Source organism: Ambystoma mexicanum, chromosome 5p (assembly GCF_040938575.1).
Source record: "Ambystoma mexicanum isolate Mex_15411 chromosome 5p, UKY_AmexF1_1, whole genome shotgun sequence".
NCBI lineage: Eukaryota > Metazoa > Chordata > Amphibia > Caudata > Ambystomatidae > Ambystoma > Ambystoma mexicanum.
In genome coordinates this window covers 1,041,156,075-1,041,174,364 of record NC_090930.1, presented here as the reverse complement: position 1 = coordinate 1,041,174,364, position 18,290 = coordinate 1,041,156,075, and the positions used below count along the sequence as shown (strand labels likewise).

General features: G+C 48.4%; 1 protein-coding gene across 2 annotated transcripts in view; it reads left to right on the top strand.

Moving 5' to 3' along the window:
- GMDS (GDP-mannose 4,6-dehydratase) overlaps positions 1 to 18,290 on the top strand; it is a 3,238,640-nt gene that overhangs the window by 566,025 nt on the left and 2,654,325 nt on the right. For both annotated transcript variants that reach the window (XM_069613525.1, XM_069613524.1), the window contains exon 4: positions 15,171 to 15,280. In XM_069613525.1, coding sequence (XP_069469626.1) covers positions 15,171 to 15,280 — 110 coding nt within the window. The remainder of the gene's footprint in view (positions 1 to 15,170; positions 15,281 to 18,290) is intronic.

Sequence of the window (18,290 nt, the reverse complement as noted above, 5' to 3'; positions counted from 1 at the left end):
TAGCAAGGCTGGTTGTGACCCCTGGGGGAAGATGACGGGTCACGCAATGCACAGGCACCCCAAAAACAAACGTACACCTGCATGCAACCCCTGCTAGACCACGTGCATGGAAAAATGAACCCGCACTACGCTGTGGCACCCAGAAACACAAAAATAAGCTACGTGTATTACATGCAGCCTGGGGTACGCAACACATGGGGGCAACCACAGTTGGAAAATACGTGCGCGACTCACGGTCTGCCTTGAAAACGAACGTGAAAAAAGATGCACATGTGCGCGTTGGCAACACCCCTGCCAAAAGAAGAAAAGAACGCATTCTGAGGAAACAGGGAGTACAAACTGGAAACGTTGTGAAGTAATCACGTGTGAACCGACAAGAAGTACAAGAAACACCCGCTCGCTCTCCACAAAAAGCACGTACAAGAAAATAGCGTGATACTCGTATCTTTTAAGCCAGCCCACACGTGCAACGTCACTTATGCGCTTACGCGCTAAGGCCCTTTCCTCCAATAGCACGGTGATGTGCAATTTTCTCACGTGCTGAATCACAATGCACCTGTGTTGTGGGGAATGCCCGCGCGCGTAACGTCACTTATGTGCTTACGCGCTAAGGGCCTTTCCTCGGATTTCACGCTGACGTGCACTTTTTTCACGTGCTAAATCACTCCGTATCAAGCTGGCCACACGAAAAGACACGGAAGACCACGCTCCTTACCAAAAGGCCATTTTCCTGCCCCCAAGAGCCCTGAGCACGCTCCCACCAGCCATCATCGGTACACCCACTCCCTCCTTCCCTGCAGCTCTCTGGCCTGCCTCCCTTGGCCCCCTCCCTGCTCCTACCTGCAATGCAAAAAACCTTGGGGTCATCTTCGACTCCACACTCTCCTTCTCTCCTCATATTTCTGACGTCGCTAAGAAGTCACACTACCAGCTGCACCTCCTCAGAGGTATTCTTCCCTTCCTCTCCTTCCCCCAGAAGCTCACTGTCTCCCGAGCCCTGGTTCTCTCGAAGCTGGATTACTGTAACAGCCTCTACCTTAATCTGCCTGCCTCCACTCTCCGCCCTCTGCAACTCATACAGAACAGAACTGCGAGACTTGTCCTTGGCCTCAAGCCCAGGGACCGTATCTCTCCAGGACTGAAATCTCTACACTGGCTCCCAGTGGCTGCGAGGATAAAGTTCAAAACCCTCTGCATTGTCCACAAGGCCTTCTGGGGCCTTGGTCCTATATACCTTCAACTCTCTCTTCCCAAATATCTTCCTTCCCGAGCCCTTCGCTCATCCGCCTCCAACTCCCTCAGGGTCAGCCGCTTCTCGAAGCAACGAGCTGGGGGTAGATCTCTCTCCGCGGCAGGGGCCTCCCTCTGGAACAGCCTTCCTGCCTCCCTGAAACTTGAGGAGAACCATCTCCGGTTCCGGAAGCACCTCAAAACCTTCCTCTTTGCCTCTGCTTTCTCTCTCCCTCTCCCCTGCTGAACAGCCAATTATTCCTCACTGATACTGCACTGATTCTGCAACTGGACCACTCTTAACGGCCTCGGTCCTGTGCCCAGCCACTCTCCACTTGCACTGATGCCCTGGAACCCCTCTGCACTGCGGGACTGTCTCTGTATCCCTTCAGCCCCCCCCCCTTTTCCAGCACTTGTTCTGCACTTACCTTCCACTTGCCACCAGTTGGCCCTATTTATTTATTACTTTACGCCACTTACCTTTACTGCACTCCCCCCCTCCCCTTCCCCTTGCACTTTTCCCCCTCCCCCACCCTTGCACTTGCGCGATCTGAATGACACCTGGCCTAGTAGGATCGTTGTCTGTTTCCCCTTGTTTCTTCCCCTCCCTGCCTCGTCGCGCCTTGAAACACCTGTGTATAGGCGCGTTAAAAATGCCATATCATATCATATCATATCATATCTGCTGCTGTCTGCCTGCTGCCCATGTGCCCTGCTATTTGGTGGCTGCATGTCAGCCATCTGCAGGGGTCCTGTTGCTGTGTCCACCCCTGCTGGAACAGAAGACTCCCGACTGGGATACCATCGCTCCACAGCCCAGCCCCAGGACCCAGTTGCCCACCCACGCCTGCCTCGGGGGTCGCCATGTCGGGGCAAACACCATCTGAGACAACTGGCGACCCCCAGCCAGAGAGGCAGAGGGCCACCAGCTTCAGTGAGAAGGAAGTTGGTGTCCTGGTGGAGCATGTCCTGGGGCATTATGATGCCCTCTTCGGAACATCACGCGGCAACAAGGAAGGACGGGAGAGGATCTGGGAGGACGCAGTGGTTGCTATCAACGCGGAGGGGTGGCAACCCGCGACATCAAGCACGCCCGGAAGCGCTGAGAGGACTTCAGGTTCAGGACCCTCTACAAGGCCTGGTGCCTCACGGAGGGGGGCCGGATCAGCATGAGCAACATCCAGATGAGGGTCCTGGAACGCGTAGGTCCAGCGCTCCATGCCCAGAGCCTTCGGAGGCAGACCTGTCTGGAGTTGAGCGGTAAGTGGCCAAGCATTCCTGTGTGAGACAGGGCCTGTTGCAGTGTGCTGGTACTCTGATACTTGCCTGTATGTGTGACATAGGCCATGTATGGATGTGTGTGTGCAGGGACATCATGGGCATGCATGTGGGACCAGTAATGTGTGAACCACATGGATGGTGCATGTGTTCCAATGCAACATGGGGAGCTGTATGCGGAATGCACACATGAATGCATGCCAGTCTCTGTTCTTGGACATGGAGGGGGGTGAGGGATGGGTGCTGCTCTCATGTACATATATAGTGCACATGTGTGTGTGTCTGAGAAGTGTGTGTGTGACTTTGAAATGCCATGGATGCATGACACATGCCTGTGATGATGTGTAGATTCACTCATGCAGTGCGGTCACCGTTGTATCCACTGTGTCTATCCGCTGTGTCTGTGGTGTACAAGCCATGATGCATGACCCTCCGGTGATGTGTGTGCATGGGATCAGCGTGAGCCATGATGCATGTGAGTTTGAAGGCAACATTTTGGTTAAAAGAGGCCCTTGTACATGGATGCTGATGTTGATTGCAGGCGCCTTGCCTGTTTCTGCATGTGTGTTGCGTGCATTCACCCATGTGTTGTGGAGGGACAGGATGGAAGTGACATTTGACAGAGCCACTCATGTGTTATTGCTTCCTGTCTAGGGGAATATTGTACTGTACCCTGATGCTTGTGTTCTATGTCTCCCTCTACGCAGCGTCAAGTGAAGAAGAGGGCGGAGACAGCGCTGTGGAGCCAAGCGGCAGGGATGCCTCCACCGGGCGGCAACGCAAGGCCCAGCCACCCTCCCAGGAATTGCCATCATCCAGGACCGAGGGGACTGGTGCCGCGTCTGCCACTACGGCTGTAGCGGAAGGGCCGGGTGAGCCCCCACAGGGGCTTGCAATGGCGGAAGACGGTGTGGAGACATCCAGGTTGGTGGTCTCCATAGAGGATGAGAAGCCCGCTAGTGAGCCGCACATGGGGCCTGGTGTGGGTAGTACCACTGGTGCAAGTGGTGCAGTCCAGGGCCAGGGTCAGGAGGCAGCACAGGTCATCGCGGAGGGGCCTGTGCATGTCGCTGTCCTTGACCCTGTGACTGCACCACCATGCACCAGCAGGGATGCCCCGTCCCAGGCCCGTCCGCAGGTAGGAGGGAGTGCCACGTCATCTGCCTCTCCACTCCCTGCGGACGAGGGGTCCCATGCCCGTATGGGCTCCGTCCTGGTTGGTGTCGCGTTGCGCACGCGTGACATTCGTGATGACATGCGTGCTTCCTGGGCGTAGCACGCACGCCATCACAAACAGCAGCGTCGCGATGTGGCACTCTTGGGAGGGGCCCTGGTCGGTGGGTTCCTAAATGTGTCACGCACTCTGGCTGACCTCTCCTCCTCTGTGGAGACTATGCGCCAGTCGTTTTCCCTGCCGTCTCCCAGCCTAGATTCCACCAGGGCCCCCTGTGGACCTGGCCTGACCAACACAGCCAGCTTGGTGGAGATCCCATCCCTGCCACAGTCGGGAGTCGGCAGTCCAGCAGGGGTGGACACCACAACAACTGGAGACCAGCTGATGGAGGATGTGCAGGCCTCATCGGACAGGGCACATGGACAGCAGCAGCAGCAGCAGGCTATAGGTGGGAGCAATGATGGCTCAGGCCATCGACATCAGAGGGGCAGGCATGGGCCAGAGGGCAGGAGAACCCTGGAATGGGTGTGTCTTCCGTGTGGCTGCTGTTGGGCCGGCGTATAGATGCGGAGCGGGGGCGGACAGAAGAGGCACGGCTCACAATGGTCAGGGCGGAGAACTCCATGCGGAGGGCACTGAGGCGGGCCGAATGCCTCGAGGCCATTCTCAGGGAGTTGAAGTCCAACATGGCAGAACCCTCGGGGCCATGGAAGAGGACCGCCTCCAGGACATCGAGCAGGAGTTCGATGATGCCCTGGCCCGGGAAATCGGAAAGTGAGCAGTCGGACTAGCCCGCCGCCATTGTATATAGTTTGTAGTTTTAGGTTTCCTTTATCTTTTTCATTCATTTGGGGTGCTTGGACTATGCCCCGCCTTTTTGTATATAGTTCTTTATTAGGTCGTTTTTTTGCTAGGTTTCATTTCATTCGTTGGGCTCATGGACCCTGGATTACTTCTTTGTACATAGTTGAACAGTGGATTTATCTATTATTATTTTTCTCACCATGGAGCAATGGATTTTCCTGTTTCCGTTTCCTTTGGATTTGATTTGGTGGCCGGAGACTTTGGACACATTTTCATTTCAATTTATTTGGATTCAGACTTCATGTTTTTCTTTTTGTGTTTTGGACATGCTGTATTTCATCTTTTTTTCAATTTTTTTTTCATGTTTTCATTTGATTACATTCTTTTTGAGTTCAATACATTTTGGTTTATTACTTTGATGTGTGGTATCCTCTCATTGGTTTCATGCATGTCACGGTGTAGGTTTTCCCAATCACCAGCACCCATTGTGTGTGTGTGACAGACATGTGTTGATGTACATTCTTGCCATTTGGGTTGCATCATGTAATGGGCATTGCAATGTGGGGGGGATGGGATACTTGGTTTGGTCTTTGCACAGGGGTGGCGTGCGGTGGGATTTGGGAGGCCATGAGGCCCATGATTGTGGATCATGATGATGTGTTGGGGGGACATGAGTCGGGGCCTGCTGGCAGGTGCCCCTCACTGCTGGGTGGGTGGTGGTGCTGGGGGACATGAGTCGGGGCCTGAGCCTCACTGCTGGGGGGTGGGGGTTCTGGGGGACATGAGTCGGGGCCTGCTGGCAGGTGCCCCTCACTGCTGGGTGGGTGGAGGTGCTGGGGGACATGAGTTGATGATCACTAGTGCAAGGTGACATGTGGGCTGGCTGGGGGGCATGCCCATGGTGGATGGGCTGTATGCGGGACATGACCCGGGGTGCTGGGTAGTCCCCTGTGGTGTGGGCTGCCTGCAGGGGCCGTGGAGGTGGTAGAGGACACACCTGGGAGGACCCACACTGCCAATTCATGTGTCGGACTCCCCGCGCACCCCACTGGATACACGTACCCCGCTCTGACAGTGAAATCACGTGTGAAACTCCCTGCGAACCCCAGTAATACATGAACCCCGCTTGCACAGGGCCAATCGCGTGTGAAACCTCCCGCGAACCCCAGTAATACACGTACCCCGCTCGTACAGGGCCAATCACGCGTGAAACTCCCTGCGAACCCCAGTAATACACATAACCCGCTCGCAGAGGGCAAATCGTATGTGAAACTTCCAGCGAACCCCAGTAATACACGTACCCCGCTCGCACAGGGCCAATCGCATGTGAAACTTCCCGCGAACCCCTGTAATACACGTACCCCGCTCGCACAGGGCCAATCACGTGTGAAACTCCCCGCGAGCCCCAGTAATACACGTACCCCGCTCGCACAGGGCCAATCGCGTGTGAAACTCCCCGCGAACCCCAGTAATACACATACCCCGATCGCACAGTGCCAATCGCGTGTGAAACTCACCGCAAACCCCAGTAATACACGTACCCCGCTCGCACAGGACCAATCGCATGTGAAACTCCCCGCAAACCCCAGTAATACATGTACCCTGCTCGCACAGGGCCAATCGCATGTGAAACTTCCCGCGAACCCCTGTAATACACGTACCTTGCTCGCACAGGGCCAATCGCGTGTGAAACTCCCCGCGAACCCCAGTAATACACATACCCCGATCGCACAGTGCCAATCGCGTGTGAAACTCACCGCAAACCCCAGTAATACACGTACCCCGCTCGCAAAGGACCAATCGCATGTGAAACTCCCCGCAAACCCCAGTAATACATGTACCCCGCTCGCACAGGGCCAATCGCATGTGAAACTCCCCACAAACCCCAGTAATACACGTACCCCGCTTGCACAGGGCCAATCGCATGTGAAACTTCCCACGAACCCCAGTAATACACGTACTCCGCTCACACAGGGCCAATCACGTGTGAAACCTCCCACGAACCCCAGTAATACACGTACCCCGCTCGCACATGGCCAATCGCGTGTGATTCTCCCTGCGCAGCGGGGTACGTGTATTCGGAGAGGTGCGCAGGGAGTTTTACTGGCGTTTTCGTGGTTGGGGGCCTGTATGCTGGTCCACTGGCCTGTGCGCCATGTACGGGATTTGTGCGCTGTACATGGTGCACGGGGAGGGGTTTGGGGGCAGAACTGGTCCTGCTGCAGGGGCGCTGCGCCACTCTGCGCCACGGCTGGTAATGGATGTTAAAATCCATGAATACGCTGTGCGAGGAAATGGATTTTGGTGCACACGGCTGACGCAGATTGTCGCACGCGCACAGTGTGCGCCAGCCGTGTGCGCCACTTGTGCGCTGAATTCTATGAATTAATACTTAAATCTGTTGGCAGCTCTTCCTCCTTTACCCGTTCGTACATTTTCCACAATTCAAGAATAACAAGGCATTTTTCTAACTTCTTGCATGTATATGTGGCATGCAAATATGTCGTCATATGTTGTCAGACGGCTTTAGATAAAGACCCATTTTGTGGCCATGGCATAAACATCTTATGGGCAGTACCTTTGACCCACTTGGTGCTATACTTCTTTAGCTTGGGTGCGTGTTTTGGCAATTGCTTGCATATGTGTTCTAATGGAGTTATGTCTTCCATGTTTAAACCTGTTCCCTTTCCTCTTATATGACACTTGCCAATGCTTTTGTGTGGCTTAAACAACTCGTGACTATATGAGCGAGCACCAAACACTGCAAGCTCCAATCCAAATGTTCACCAAAAAATGTTATATTACCAATTTTCTCGAAAACTATCAATTCATATGCGATTCTGTCTCAGCTATTGAATCGCGCAAAGATATTTTTAATCAGTTCTCTTAAAAATTTTCACATGTGACATCACATTTATGGAGGGGAATCAATGCGACTACCTGTTCCAAATCCTTACACCCTTTTCTTCCCTGTGCAAATGACCAGTCAATCATGGGTGCGATTTGTGCAGCTATCAAATATCTTGTGATATCTGGGATACCCAATCCCCCGAATAGCACAGCCCTTATCAGGATATTTTTGGCTACTGTTGCACGATTCCTGTTCAAAATAAATTTGAATTGCTCCCCCAGTAACCTATTACCCATTGCTCTCGGAATCCTCGCTAGATTAGCACAAAACGCATAGAGCTCCGTGGAAGTAAGGTCATTTTTACTGCTGTGATTATGACTTACGAGGACGACTCCTGCATATCCCACCTCTTCAAATCCTCACTAGATTGTTTCCATATGTCAGGAATATTAGCGTATTAGAGCCCCTCATATGAAGACAATGGCCCTCATTACGACCCAGGCGGAGGACCATGGTGCTACTAGCACCATGGTCCATGCCGGTGTCTGCCATGGCGGAATGGGGAATTACCACCCCTTTTCGAGGTTGGCGGGGCGGTAATTCCCCATGCCGCCATGGCCCTTCCCCATTCCCATTTTTGCCCCATAGGGCTCAATGGGAATGGGGAAGGTGCTAAGTACGGTGCCGCAAATTGCGGCACCGTACTTAGCACCAAGGTCCCTTTGCGGGTCCCTACTTTAACGGCTGGTAAAACCAGCCGTTAAGGTCGGGTCCCGCAAAGAGACCTCGTAATTAGGCGCTAATAGGTTAACGGCGCTGCAGCCTTTTACGGCGCCGTTAACCCATTAGCGCCTGGGTCGTAATGAGGCCCAATAGCTTTACCCCCAGGTAATCTATCTTCTCAGTTTATCACCCTCTTGGGAATTTCCTGGCCAGTTATTCCACTATTATTGGGTTTTCATTCCCAATAAACCCATTAGATTTCTCATGATTTATCGTGAACCCTGACCCTAGTCCAAATCATCATAACTCTTCCAATGCTAAAGAGAACATGTTCAATATTTCTTTCAGGAACAATAGGGCATTGTCTGCGTAGATCGCTAACTTATGCTGTAATCCCCTGCGTGCTATCCACACAATTGTCACATCCCTTCTAATCAAACACGCTAAAGGCTCCATAGCAAAGACCAAAGGAGACAGTGACCAACCTAGCCGCATACGTCGTGTTATTGACATGAGGTGTGTGAGAACCCCATTAACATTCATCCTCGTGGCCGGAATTCAAAAGTTAGCTGGTATCTTATCTCTGAATCTGGGACCCAAACCCAAAGTTTGTAATGTAGAGGACATAAACCTCCAATCCATACTGTTGAATGGCCACTTCACATATAATGCTCACACCGCCATCCTTCCCCAGTCTAAGGGATTCATCACTATATGGGCCTCATCACGAGTTGCGTAGTATCCCGGCAGTCATACCTCCGGGATACCGTCCAACGCTAATAGCGATATGCAACTCAGTTCGGTGCAATTTGTGCTGGATCATGAGTTGCGGGTGCCCAGTAAATCCCCATTCCCCATTGGGTCCTGAATTGTAGTTAGGAAAACAGAGATAGACTCCAGGGAAATCCCCTCATGGCCAGAAACGGAGGAGTCCAGAAATGTGACAAATTGCTGCTTTATTTAGTCCAAGCAGGGATATGTACACATATTCAACAGCTCCAAATGTACTCAAAGATCATTACAGGTGGGCAGTGAGTTTTTAGGCTGCCATGACCACACAACCAAAAGATAAATTCCTTGCTTTTAGGCGAAATTGGATTGGGTGAACAGTATAGGCATAATTACAGTCTATAGGGGACAGATAATTTGATTGGTCTGGCTAGATCTGGTAGCTCCACCTGGCACCACCCTCCAGGCCAGTACAAGCCTTGTCAGTTTATGACGTTTACCAGCATGTGAGCAAAAATGATGGGTGGGTAAGGTGAGCTCAGAGCGCTGCCTGCTTCCTACTATTGTTTCACCACTCTGACTTCCCAGGCCTTGAGCAAGGACACTCCCTTCTCCATCTTGATGTTGTGTTGCATCTTTTTCATCTTCTGTCTTCAATTTGCTGGGAACAACCTTATCTGGCTGAATGGGCCTGTTCCCCAGATCCAGGTCACGTGTTCAGGGACCGTAAAAATGATTTTCTCTCCTGGCATTTATGAGGGATTTCAGCCTTTTTGTCCTTGCAGGTGCTGTATCTTTTCAGCTGACTCGAGCCCTCATCCCCATTGGTAGGGCTGCACATGCTGCCAGGCCTGTTTCGCATCTCTCAGAAAAGTCATTGTATCAGGCCTCAGCCCTGTGCTTTGAGCTTTTCCAATTCTTTTCAATGCAGCTGTGGCTTCCATTTTGCTGATAATCTCTTTTTTGGTGTCGACAACCAGTTCATGTGTCTTGTTTTGTACCCGGCTAATGTCTCTGTGGGTGCGTTCAGCCATGTCGCCTTTTCATGATTACTTTGGTGATGTCATCCGGGTATGGTCTCTGGGGCTGCTCCAATGGCTGGCATCTGACTACTTGGGGGTATGCTGGGGATGGGATTGAGACCCCCTCAACAGTCCATAGGACCCAATGGGTTTGGGGAGTGTTATTACTGCCGGTGGTAATAGTGCCAAAAAGGGGGAGAAAACAGCCCAAAAATGCCATTTTCCGCCCAACTTGTGATTTGGCCAGCCCTTAAATGCAGCAGTAATACCATTCCCACTGCATTTAAGGGCTCAGACCAAACTTGTGATGAGTCCCTATGTATGTTATCATGGGTAGATCTGTCATTAATAAATCCTGTCTGGTCTGGGTGTATCACATCAGGGAGGCTCGCCATTAATCGGGTAACTAGGATCTTAGCATACAATTTAGCATCTCTGTTATGTAATTTTGTATTTGTTTGTATTTGTTTATTATTTATAATGCACGCCAGACCCAAGGGTATCAGAGCGCAGTGGTTATAAGACAGTGCGAAGCTTGGTTAAAAAGAATCATAAGATGTGATACATTACTTACAAAGCAGGGTATACCGTTATTTCCAAATATTACAAGGCATTATGTACAGAGTTAAAGTTGCCTCCGCAGGGTAACATATGGTGAATCATGAGTGAAATAGATTTCTTACAATGGCAGAATATACACATATTTACAGATGTTATAGACAAAGTACACCAAGTAGAGGTTGCAAACTTGAGGTAGCCGGTGGGCGTTATTACTTACAGTTCGGTTGCGCAGGCAGAAGATTATACATCATGCGAATTAGTGGTCGTTGGATTTCAGCCACCGGATAGTGTTGGTTCTAAAGTTAAGATAAGACTGGTCTATTCTCAGTGTCGGAGGCAAGGAGTTCCATAGTTTAGCTGCTTTAACGGGGAAGCTGTTGACTCCAATCGTGGATAGTTTAAATCTTGGGATGGATAAGCGATCCCTGTTTGCTGATCTGGTGGGTTTAGGGATGTCTGTTTGTAGAATCTCTCAGAGAGGTAAATAGGGGTGGCGTTATTAAGAGATTTATGGGCAAGCAACAAAGTTTTTAGGAGGATTTTGTTGTTGGTTCTGAGCCAGTTATTCTGTCGTCTGCTCTCAGAGATGTGGTTTCTTTTGGAAATGCCTAATGCTGCTCTAAGGGCATTGTTTTGTAAAGTTTGGATTCTTCTAATGATGGAATTGTTAGAGCCTATGTACAGGGCGTTGCAATAATCCAAGCGGGACAGGATGAGGGCTCTTTTCCAGGATGGTGCAGCTGTTATTAGAGAGAAATGGCTTACTTGTTCTGATAAGTTTGCACATATAGGCCGTAGAGGACGCTAACGTGTTGACCTGTTTGGAGAATGAGAGTGTAAAGTCGAGATAAAAACCTAATGTTTTTACCTCCTGTGCTTCCTTAATGAGGTTGCTGTTGATTATAAATGAGGAATAGTCAGGTCCCAGTTTCTTTAAGTTAGTAAGGGTACCAAGGAGGATTAGTTCTGTTTTATCATCATTCAGGCATAGACCGTACATGGCCATCCATGCCTGGATGATGATGTACACTCTGTTCACCAAGGCCAAATACTTGTCATAATCCCCTGAAAGTGGGAGGAGGATCTGGGTATCATCTGCATAGTTAGTGTAGGTGATACCAATATGGTCCAGATCATCGAAAAGGGGCTTGGTGAAGGTATTGTACAGTGTGGGCAAAACGTAGGACCCCTGTGGTATGCCGCAAGTGATGGGTATCGGGTCTGCCGCTGCAGAGGGTGAGAAGACCCTCATAGTTCGGCCTCCTAAGAAGTATATAATCCAAGTTATGACGTCCTTAGAGAAGTGTGCTGCTGTGTCGAGATGGTTACATAAAATTGTATGATCCACCAAATCGAACGCAGCTGAGAGGTCCAGGAGGAGGAGCAAGGCTGATTTGCCACTGTCTCTAAGCTCATCGACTTGGGTCTTGAGATCAATGAGGGTAGTCTCTGTTCCGTGTGGTGGGCAGAAGCCTGATTGTCTAGCTCCTAGCAGGTGGTGTAATTCCAAATATTTTTGTATTTGCGTGTAGGCAACCTTGTCTAATATTTTTGAAAGAAAAGGGACTGTTGTGATTGGCCTATAGTTGGTGGGTGTTGAAGGATCTAAAGTCGTTTTTCTTAAGAGTGGGAGTACCCATGATTGTTTGAGGTTAGTGGGGATAGTGCCGGTGGCAAAGGAAGCGTTGATAAGCTTGGAAATGAAGGGTGATAGGTCTCGAGCCGCATCCCTAATGAGCTGTGTGGTGCAGAGATCACCGTGACAATTGGATGGTTTGAGGGACAGAATAATTCTTTCCACCTCAAGGATAGGTTCTTTGGAGAAGTTGAATCGGGTAGCTTGGGCTTCGGCTGTGTTCCCAGTTATTTTGGGTGATGGTGGGTTTTTTAAAGAATCTTTTTTTTGGGATATTTTATTTTGTAAGGTAGATACTTTATTAGCAAGTGCATGTTGGATGTCTGAGCACCATTTTTTATCTTTATTACAAGTGTCGGTATAGCGATGGGAGTCTCTAATTCTTTGCGAATAGTAAATAATTCTTTCGTATTGTAATTAGCTTGGGAGATACGAGTATCGTAGGATGCCCGTTTAGCTAAACAGATTTCTTTTTTATAGAGGGATGAGAGTTTGGTGAGCTTTAATTTGTTGGCTTCCCAGGGTAGTAATTTCCAGGTAGCCTCACAATTTCTTTTTTGTTGTCTTAGGTTTTTTAGGAAAGGTGTGAACCATTTGTTCAGATGGTTTTTTAGCCTACTTGGTCTGAGTTTAGGGGGGTTATCTGGTCCAAGGAGCAGACCATAATTTTGTTATACTCCTCAACCAAGCTCTCTGGGTCAGCGCTGTTAGGAAGTGAGTTCAGGGTAGGGAGTACGGCTGGGATATGCCTATCCGGTGTGATACTCTTTATTTCTGGTTAGTGCAGGTGGAGCCATGGGGGCAGGTGTGGGCAAGGGTCTATTGGCGGAGAGCATAAATGAGAGTAGGTAGTGGTCGGTCAAGGCTAGCGGTGAAATGGAAAGGATGTTGGCATGGCAATTGTGGTCTGCCACCAAATCTAGTATTCTACTTTTGTTGTGGGTGGGGCAGGTCAGGGGGTGTTATAGTGGGTAAGTCCCCAAGAGCAGGTGTGTGACGTCTAGCAGGGCAGAGTGTCAAACTCAATATGAGTGATGAGATGCAAGTAATTTTGCTAGTGGCTGTATCGAACATGCTGAACCTTAGTGAGAGAGTTACTTTTTAAGAAGACTGGTTCATGTAAAGCAGTAGTGACCGAATAAATATGCGGAATACATAGTTATGACTATAAATAGGTGCAAGCTGTCAAACACATTTGGGTATACAGGTGGTAGTCATGGAATAACAGGTAGACAGTTGTGTGCAGAGATAGAGATTGCACTAGCAATGTTGATTAGGGCCAATAAGCTTTCATAAGTGACTACGGTTACAAACGAGCCATTCAGAGTTAGGTAGGCAGTTAATAGTAGCGGCCATGAGAGCAGAAAGGCCGTTAACAATATCATCAAAGTGATTGAGATTCCTGGGGACTAATAGTAATAGAGCATTTAGTATTATCATAGACAGTGTAATTGCAGTTGCATACATTTGCAATAAAATACTTCAAGGCACCATTAGGGAGTGTGTGCAGATGAGTAAAGTAGTGTTGCTAGGGCTCAAAAGAGACGAGCTGTACATATAGCATGCGAGATATTGGCAGTGTACTTGAATGGTATACAAAGGCTGGCACTGTTAGTAACTGTGTGAACTTATTTCAGCAGAAGCTGATATTCAGGCATAACACTGAGTCGCATTATGTCAAGGAGGACACAAGAAGGCAGCGGTAGCGTAGAGAGAGTAGATGTAGGAGTAATACAAAATCACAATGACATAGCTGTAGATAAGATGCCGGTGGAAATGAAACCGATACACAGCAATTAAAAGTTGCTTAGTACAATGTACAATTATGGTAACAACGTAATAGGGATTTAGATTACAGGGCATCAATAGCACATGTTAGGAGGTGACTGTGGGCTGTAGCTTGTAAGGGTAAGGTCTTTGGGCATGAGACAGTATCTTTGCGTATAAGAGTTAGCCGGCAAAGGTCTGTTGGTCGGCAGGTTGCCGGGTATGGAGTTAGTGAAGATAGGTGTGCGGGGACCACAATGGGCTGGTTCGGGCAGAACTTGCTCAAGGTAGATGGTAGGAGGAGGGGAAGGGGTAGGTATCAACAGAGGTGGCGTGAGCCTCAAACGAATAGGACGGGCTATCATGGACAGGAAAATTGCGCAACTGGTTGAATGATGAGGTCTCACATTGTTAGGCAGGTCTGTAAGACGCTGAGCCGGTGGTCAATGATATTGGGCCGATAACTTGAACATTCTCTCAGGTCTTTTTCCGGTTTAAGCACCAATATCGTCGTCGACTGAGCCATATCTTGTGATACCGTCCCCTTTTTCCGAGATTGCATTAAGCAGCTTTGTTAAAGGGGTCATCAGGACTCCCTTAAATACTTTATAGTAGGCATTAGTAAAACCATCTAGCCCATGGGTTTTATTACGGGGCAAGGCATCTATTGCTCTCCCTATGGGCCTCTCTTGTAATTCTCGGTCCACCGTTTATGCATTTTTAACTGTTTTCCTAGCTTTGACAGCTGCTTGGTCTGATGTTGACTGCTTGGATTTGATGTATCGACTGGACCTGCCGCGTGGCAGTGCATCGCAGCACTGCTGACCAGACCGATTCCTATTCTAAAAGGGAAAATTGTACCCCCCCATCTGACAGATTTCGGAGCAAGCTGACAATATAACATGTCAGTGGGGCATCAAGCCTCCTTTTCCTGTAACAAATTATAATTGGGTGCTTTTGTAAAATTGGTAAAACTAAAAATAATGAAGCCTTCAACTCCCAGAATGTACTAGTTTGTTAAATTAAAGCCTTGGACTATAAATATAGTGTCCTGGTGCCAGTGAATAATCTGGTAGACAAAATTATTGAGGTGTGAGCGTTCAGAAATGCATTTTCGTATCGTGTGCGTACATGATTCCCTATTTTGGCGGGAAACAGCCCCTTAAATCACACTGCATTGTGGTGTGCGAACACTGGGGATCAGTGGTTGTGTGTCTGAAATGTGGCAGGCTGACGCCAGTTTTACCCTTTTGAGCCGGCTTCAAATTTAATGGGTCCTTAAACTGCTGCAAAAATTGTTTACTTTAACCATATGTCCTTGCAGAGCATTGTATAAGCTATTTGTGCTGTGCGACGCCCGTTAGTTAATTCACTGCCTGCTCGTGTGATTTTCAGACATGAAGCTGCACTACGGCGACCTCACAGACAGCACGTGCCTGGTGAAGATCATTAATGAAGTGAAGCCGACCGAAGTCTACAACCTGGGAGCACAGAGCCACGTCAAAGTAAGCGGCTTTTAGCACAACCCTCCTTTTCTCCGTTTGGCTAATGAATGGGTCGCCTGTGTGCATTGCGGGGAGGGATTTGCAGCAGGCCTGAGCCCGGTGTGCTTTATTACCCATTACTGAAAAACGCTCTGATCGGGGGTATAGCCTTCAAGGGTCTTATACCCAATTAAATGCAATACAATCCCAGGGATTTAATGTGATATGCTGAAGGGAGTGTGCCACAACAAAGGGCTGACCAATCAAATCCCCTGGCTTTGACAGAACTACAGTTTTGATGATAACCTGTATTTTCTGGACAGGTGTTGTCCTACAATGCTCAAGTGTGTGTTTATAGTATCCCATGTCGATGATGTCTTATTCATGATCATCGTGACGTCACTGCCTTTGAATTGTCGTTGATTGCTTGTTGTATATTTACCTTTTCTCGACCCACGTCTCAACCTTGCCACGCTTTGGGGACCTCTTATGTTTAGATGTATCTGGAATCCCTGTGTTTAGAAATTGTGTAATATGTCTGCATTGATACAGAAGTGTTAAGTTCCTTGAATTGGTAAATTACAAATTCATGCTAGAATGTAATTTCATTGGTGTCCCTATTATATGTTCTCCTCTAAAAGTAACACAAAAGAAATTAGGTCTTATTACGGGTATGGCGGTAACTAGCGGGTTGCTGCTGGACTCGTAAAACTTTACCAGCGCCTGACTTCCCGGTGCCACCTGGCGATTCCAAGTCTTGCAGCCCGGGAAGTCAGGCGCCGGTAAAATGTAAGTTCCCTTCCCACAGAGTCTCATAGGACTCTATCGGAGTGGGCACTCGGAGGTGCCGACACCATTGCTAATGGTGCCGTCTGCCTAATGTGGCCGCTGCGCCCAGCAGGATCAGACCTGTCGGGTACAGTGGCTCCAGCAGGCAGACTCCTAGTTTGCCGGTCCAGAAACAAGGGTGCCAGTGAGCTTACCGGCACCCTTGTTTCCAGGCCAGCAAACTTATAATGAGGCCCAATCGAATTAAACTTAGCAAATTTCTTTATCTAATCACCACATGTTTTTAACATCAATTCTCAAAAAGTCTGTAAGAAAAAAGAATGTTTACCTCAAAACATGTGCCCTCTTTTTTACAGGACTGGCCAATTCTATACCAAATAGGATGAATGTGTTTTGGAACAAAACATTTTTTTATAAATACCTTTTGAGAATGATCACGTGCAATAGGGTTATCAGTGAAATCACATTGTAATATGTATTTTTTTAAATTAGCTAATTAAAGAGCCCTAACACATCCCTATAAGAGAAGTGATTTGTCTCTGCAATGTTTTGGATACTGTGGGGGGCAGGTTATTTTTGCTATCTTGGCTCGAATAAGCAACATGTACTGTTTTAAAAGTAGGAGAATGCGTCCCTGTTAACTGCATCTGAAGTCAGAAAGCTGGTGTATAATCAATTTCTTCTAGTGAGGCATTGTGTAGGCTCCCGGAGATTATGTTCTGTGAATGTATTAACATTGGTCCCCATTCATGCCAGTCTGGTTTTCCTTTGCATGACATTATTTCCTAGAATCAAACATTCCTTTACATAGTACCAGCACAATTTGCCACATGGTTTGGAAAGGTACATAAAAGGTGAAAGCAGTACCCGGCTCCCAGCCTGATCCACTTGCTTAAGAGCACAAGGCCGTTATGCGAAGCAGTGCCATGGAACTCTGTATTCTTCTTGTGACTGTACTTTAGCTGGCAGTTAATGTTCTTGGGCTTAAGCCTTCTGGCCCCGAACGGATATTACCAACGGTACAACAAGGGAAGTTTATAAATCTGCAGATGAATATTTGAGGCCACTAGCAGTTGTCACATTTGCTTCCATGCACACTTTGGGTATCTATTCAAACAATGACCAATTGCACAGACATCGTGTTTTGTGGATCCATATTGGAAGTGTCTGGCCTGTATCCTGTAGCCCCCCTCTTTCTGTGACTATTATTCACCATACTTACCCCTGAAGGCACAGTGAACCTGAAGGCATTGAGAACCCAGAAAAGGGCCTTGAACATGAGATGCTGAAAACCCAGAGAATCACCCATAATGTGTCAGCGGCTGAAGCCCATGAGAAGCACGTAGAACCAAAGTATTTTTTGAGAACCCTGAAAAGCACCTTGAATCTGAGCGGTGCTGCGATCCTTGAGAAGCACCTGGAACCAGAGAACCATGAAAGGTGCCCGGATTCTGGTGTGATAAGACCAAGAAACGTATAGAACTTGAAAGGTGATGTACAAGAGGTCCCGCGTCCCTAGAAAAAAGAGATTGCGAATCTTGAGGAAAGATTGAGGCCAGCGACGAGGCTTTAAGAGACTCTCCAGCCCTGATAAAGACTTTATATACTGGAAATAAATCCATTTTCGATAGAGAACACATTGATTGTTAGAAAACAGAATTCAAATTAACATCTTTGTTTATCAGAGCTTTGATGCCACGCACCCGTGGCCCGAAAAACTATTTCACTGACGATCTCCCAAGGAAGCCATACTTTTGTACCCTGGGGCAGAGGGAGATGGCATTAAGTAACACTAGCCCAATCTGTTTTGTTTGTCCGTGATGTCTGTGTGGATAACTCAGTGAGTTAAGTGGTCGCCTCAGAAATGGGGCCAGTTCTCTAATCCTTGCCCGGCCAGTTCACCCTTCAACTCTCAGAAGTCGCTAATGAAGTTCCATATAGCACCAACTATTCCAGAGACTAGTAGCAAGAGGAATCTGGAATGAAGCACTCTATACCAGTGCAGTGCTTTTTTTAGATTCCGGCTTTTCGAGTGCCGGGGTTTGCTGATGGTAAATCTTCATTTCATATTCAAACAGTTAATGGTAATAGGCATTTGCATAGCACGCATCTTGCACAAGTGTGACTCAGTGTTCTTGGTTTGCTCCATGTAAACTACTAATGAACATACAACAATCTGAGCAGATGGAGCCCTCAGTAAGTATATTGTCTATGTTGCAGCGCATATGTGTTTTCGACCGAG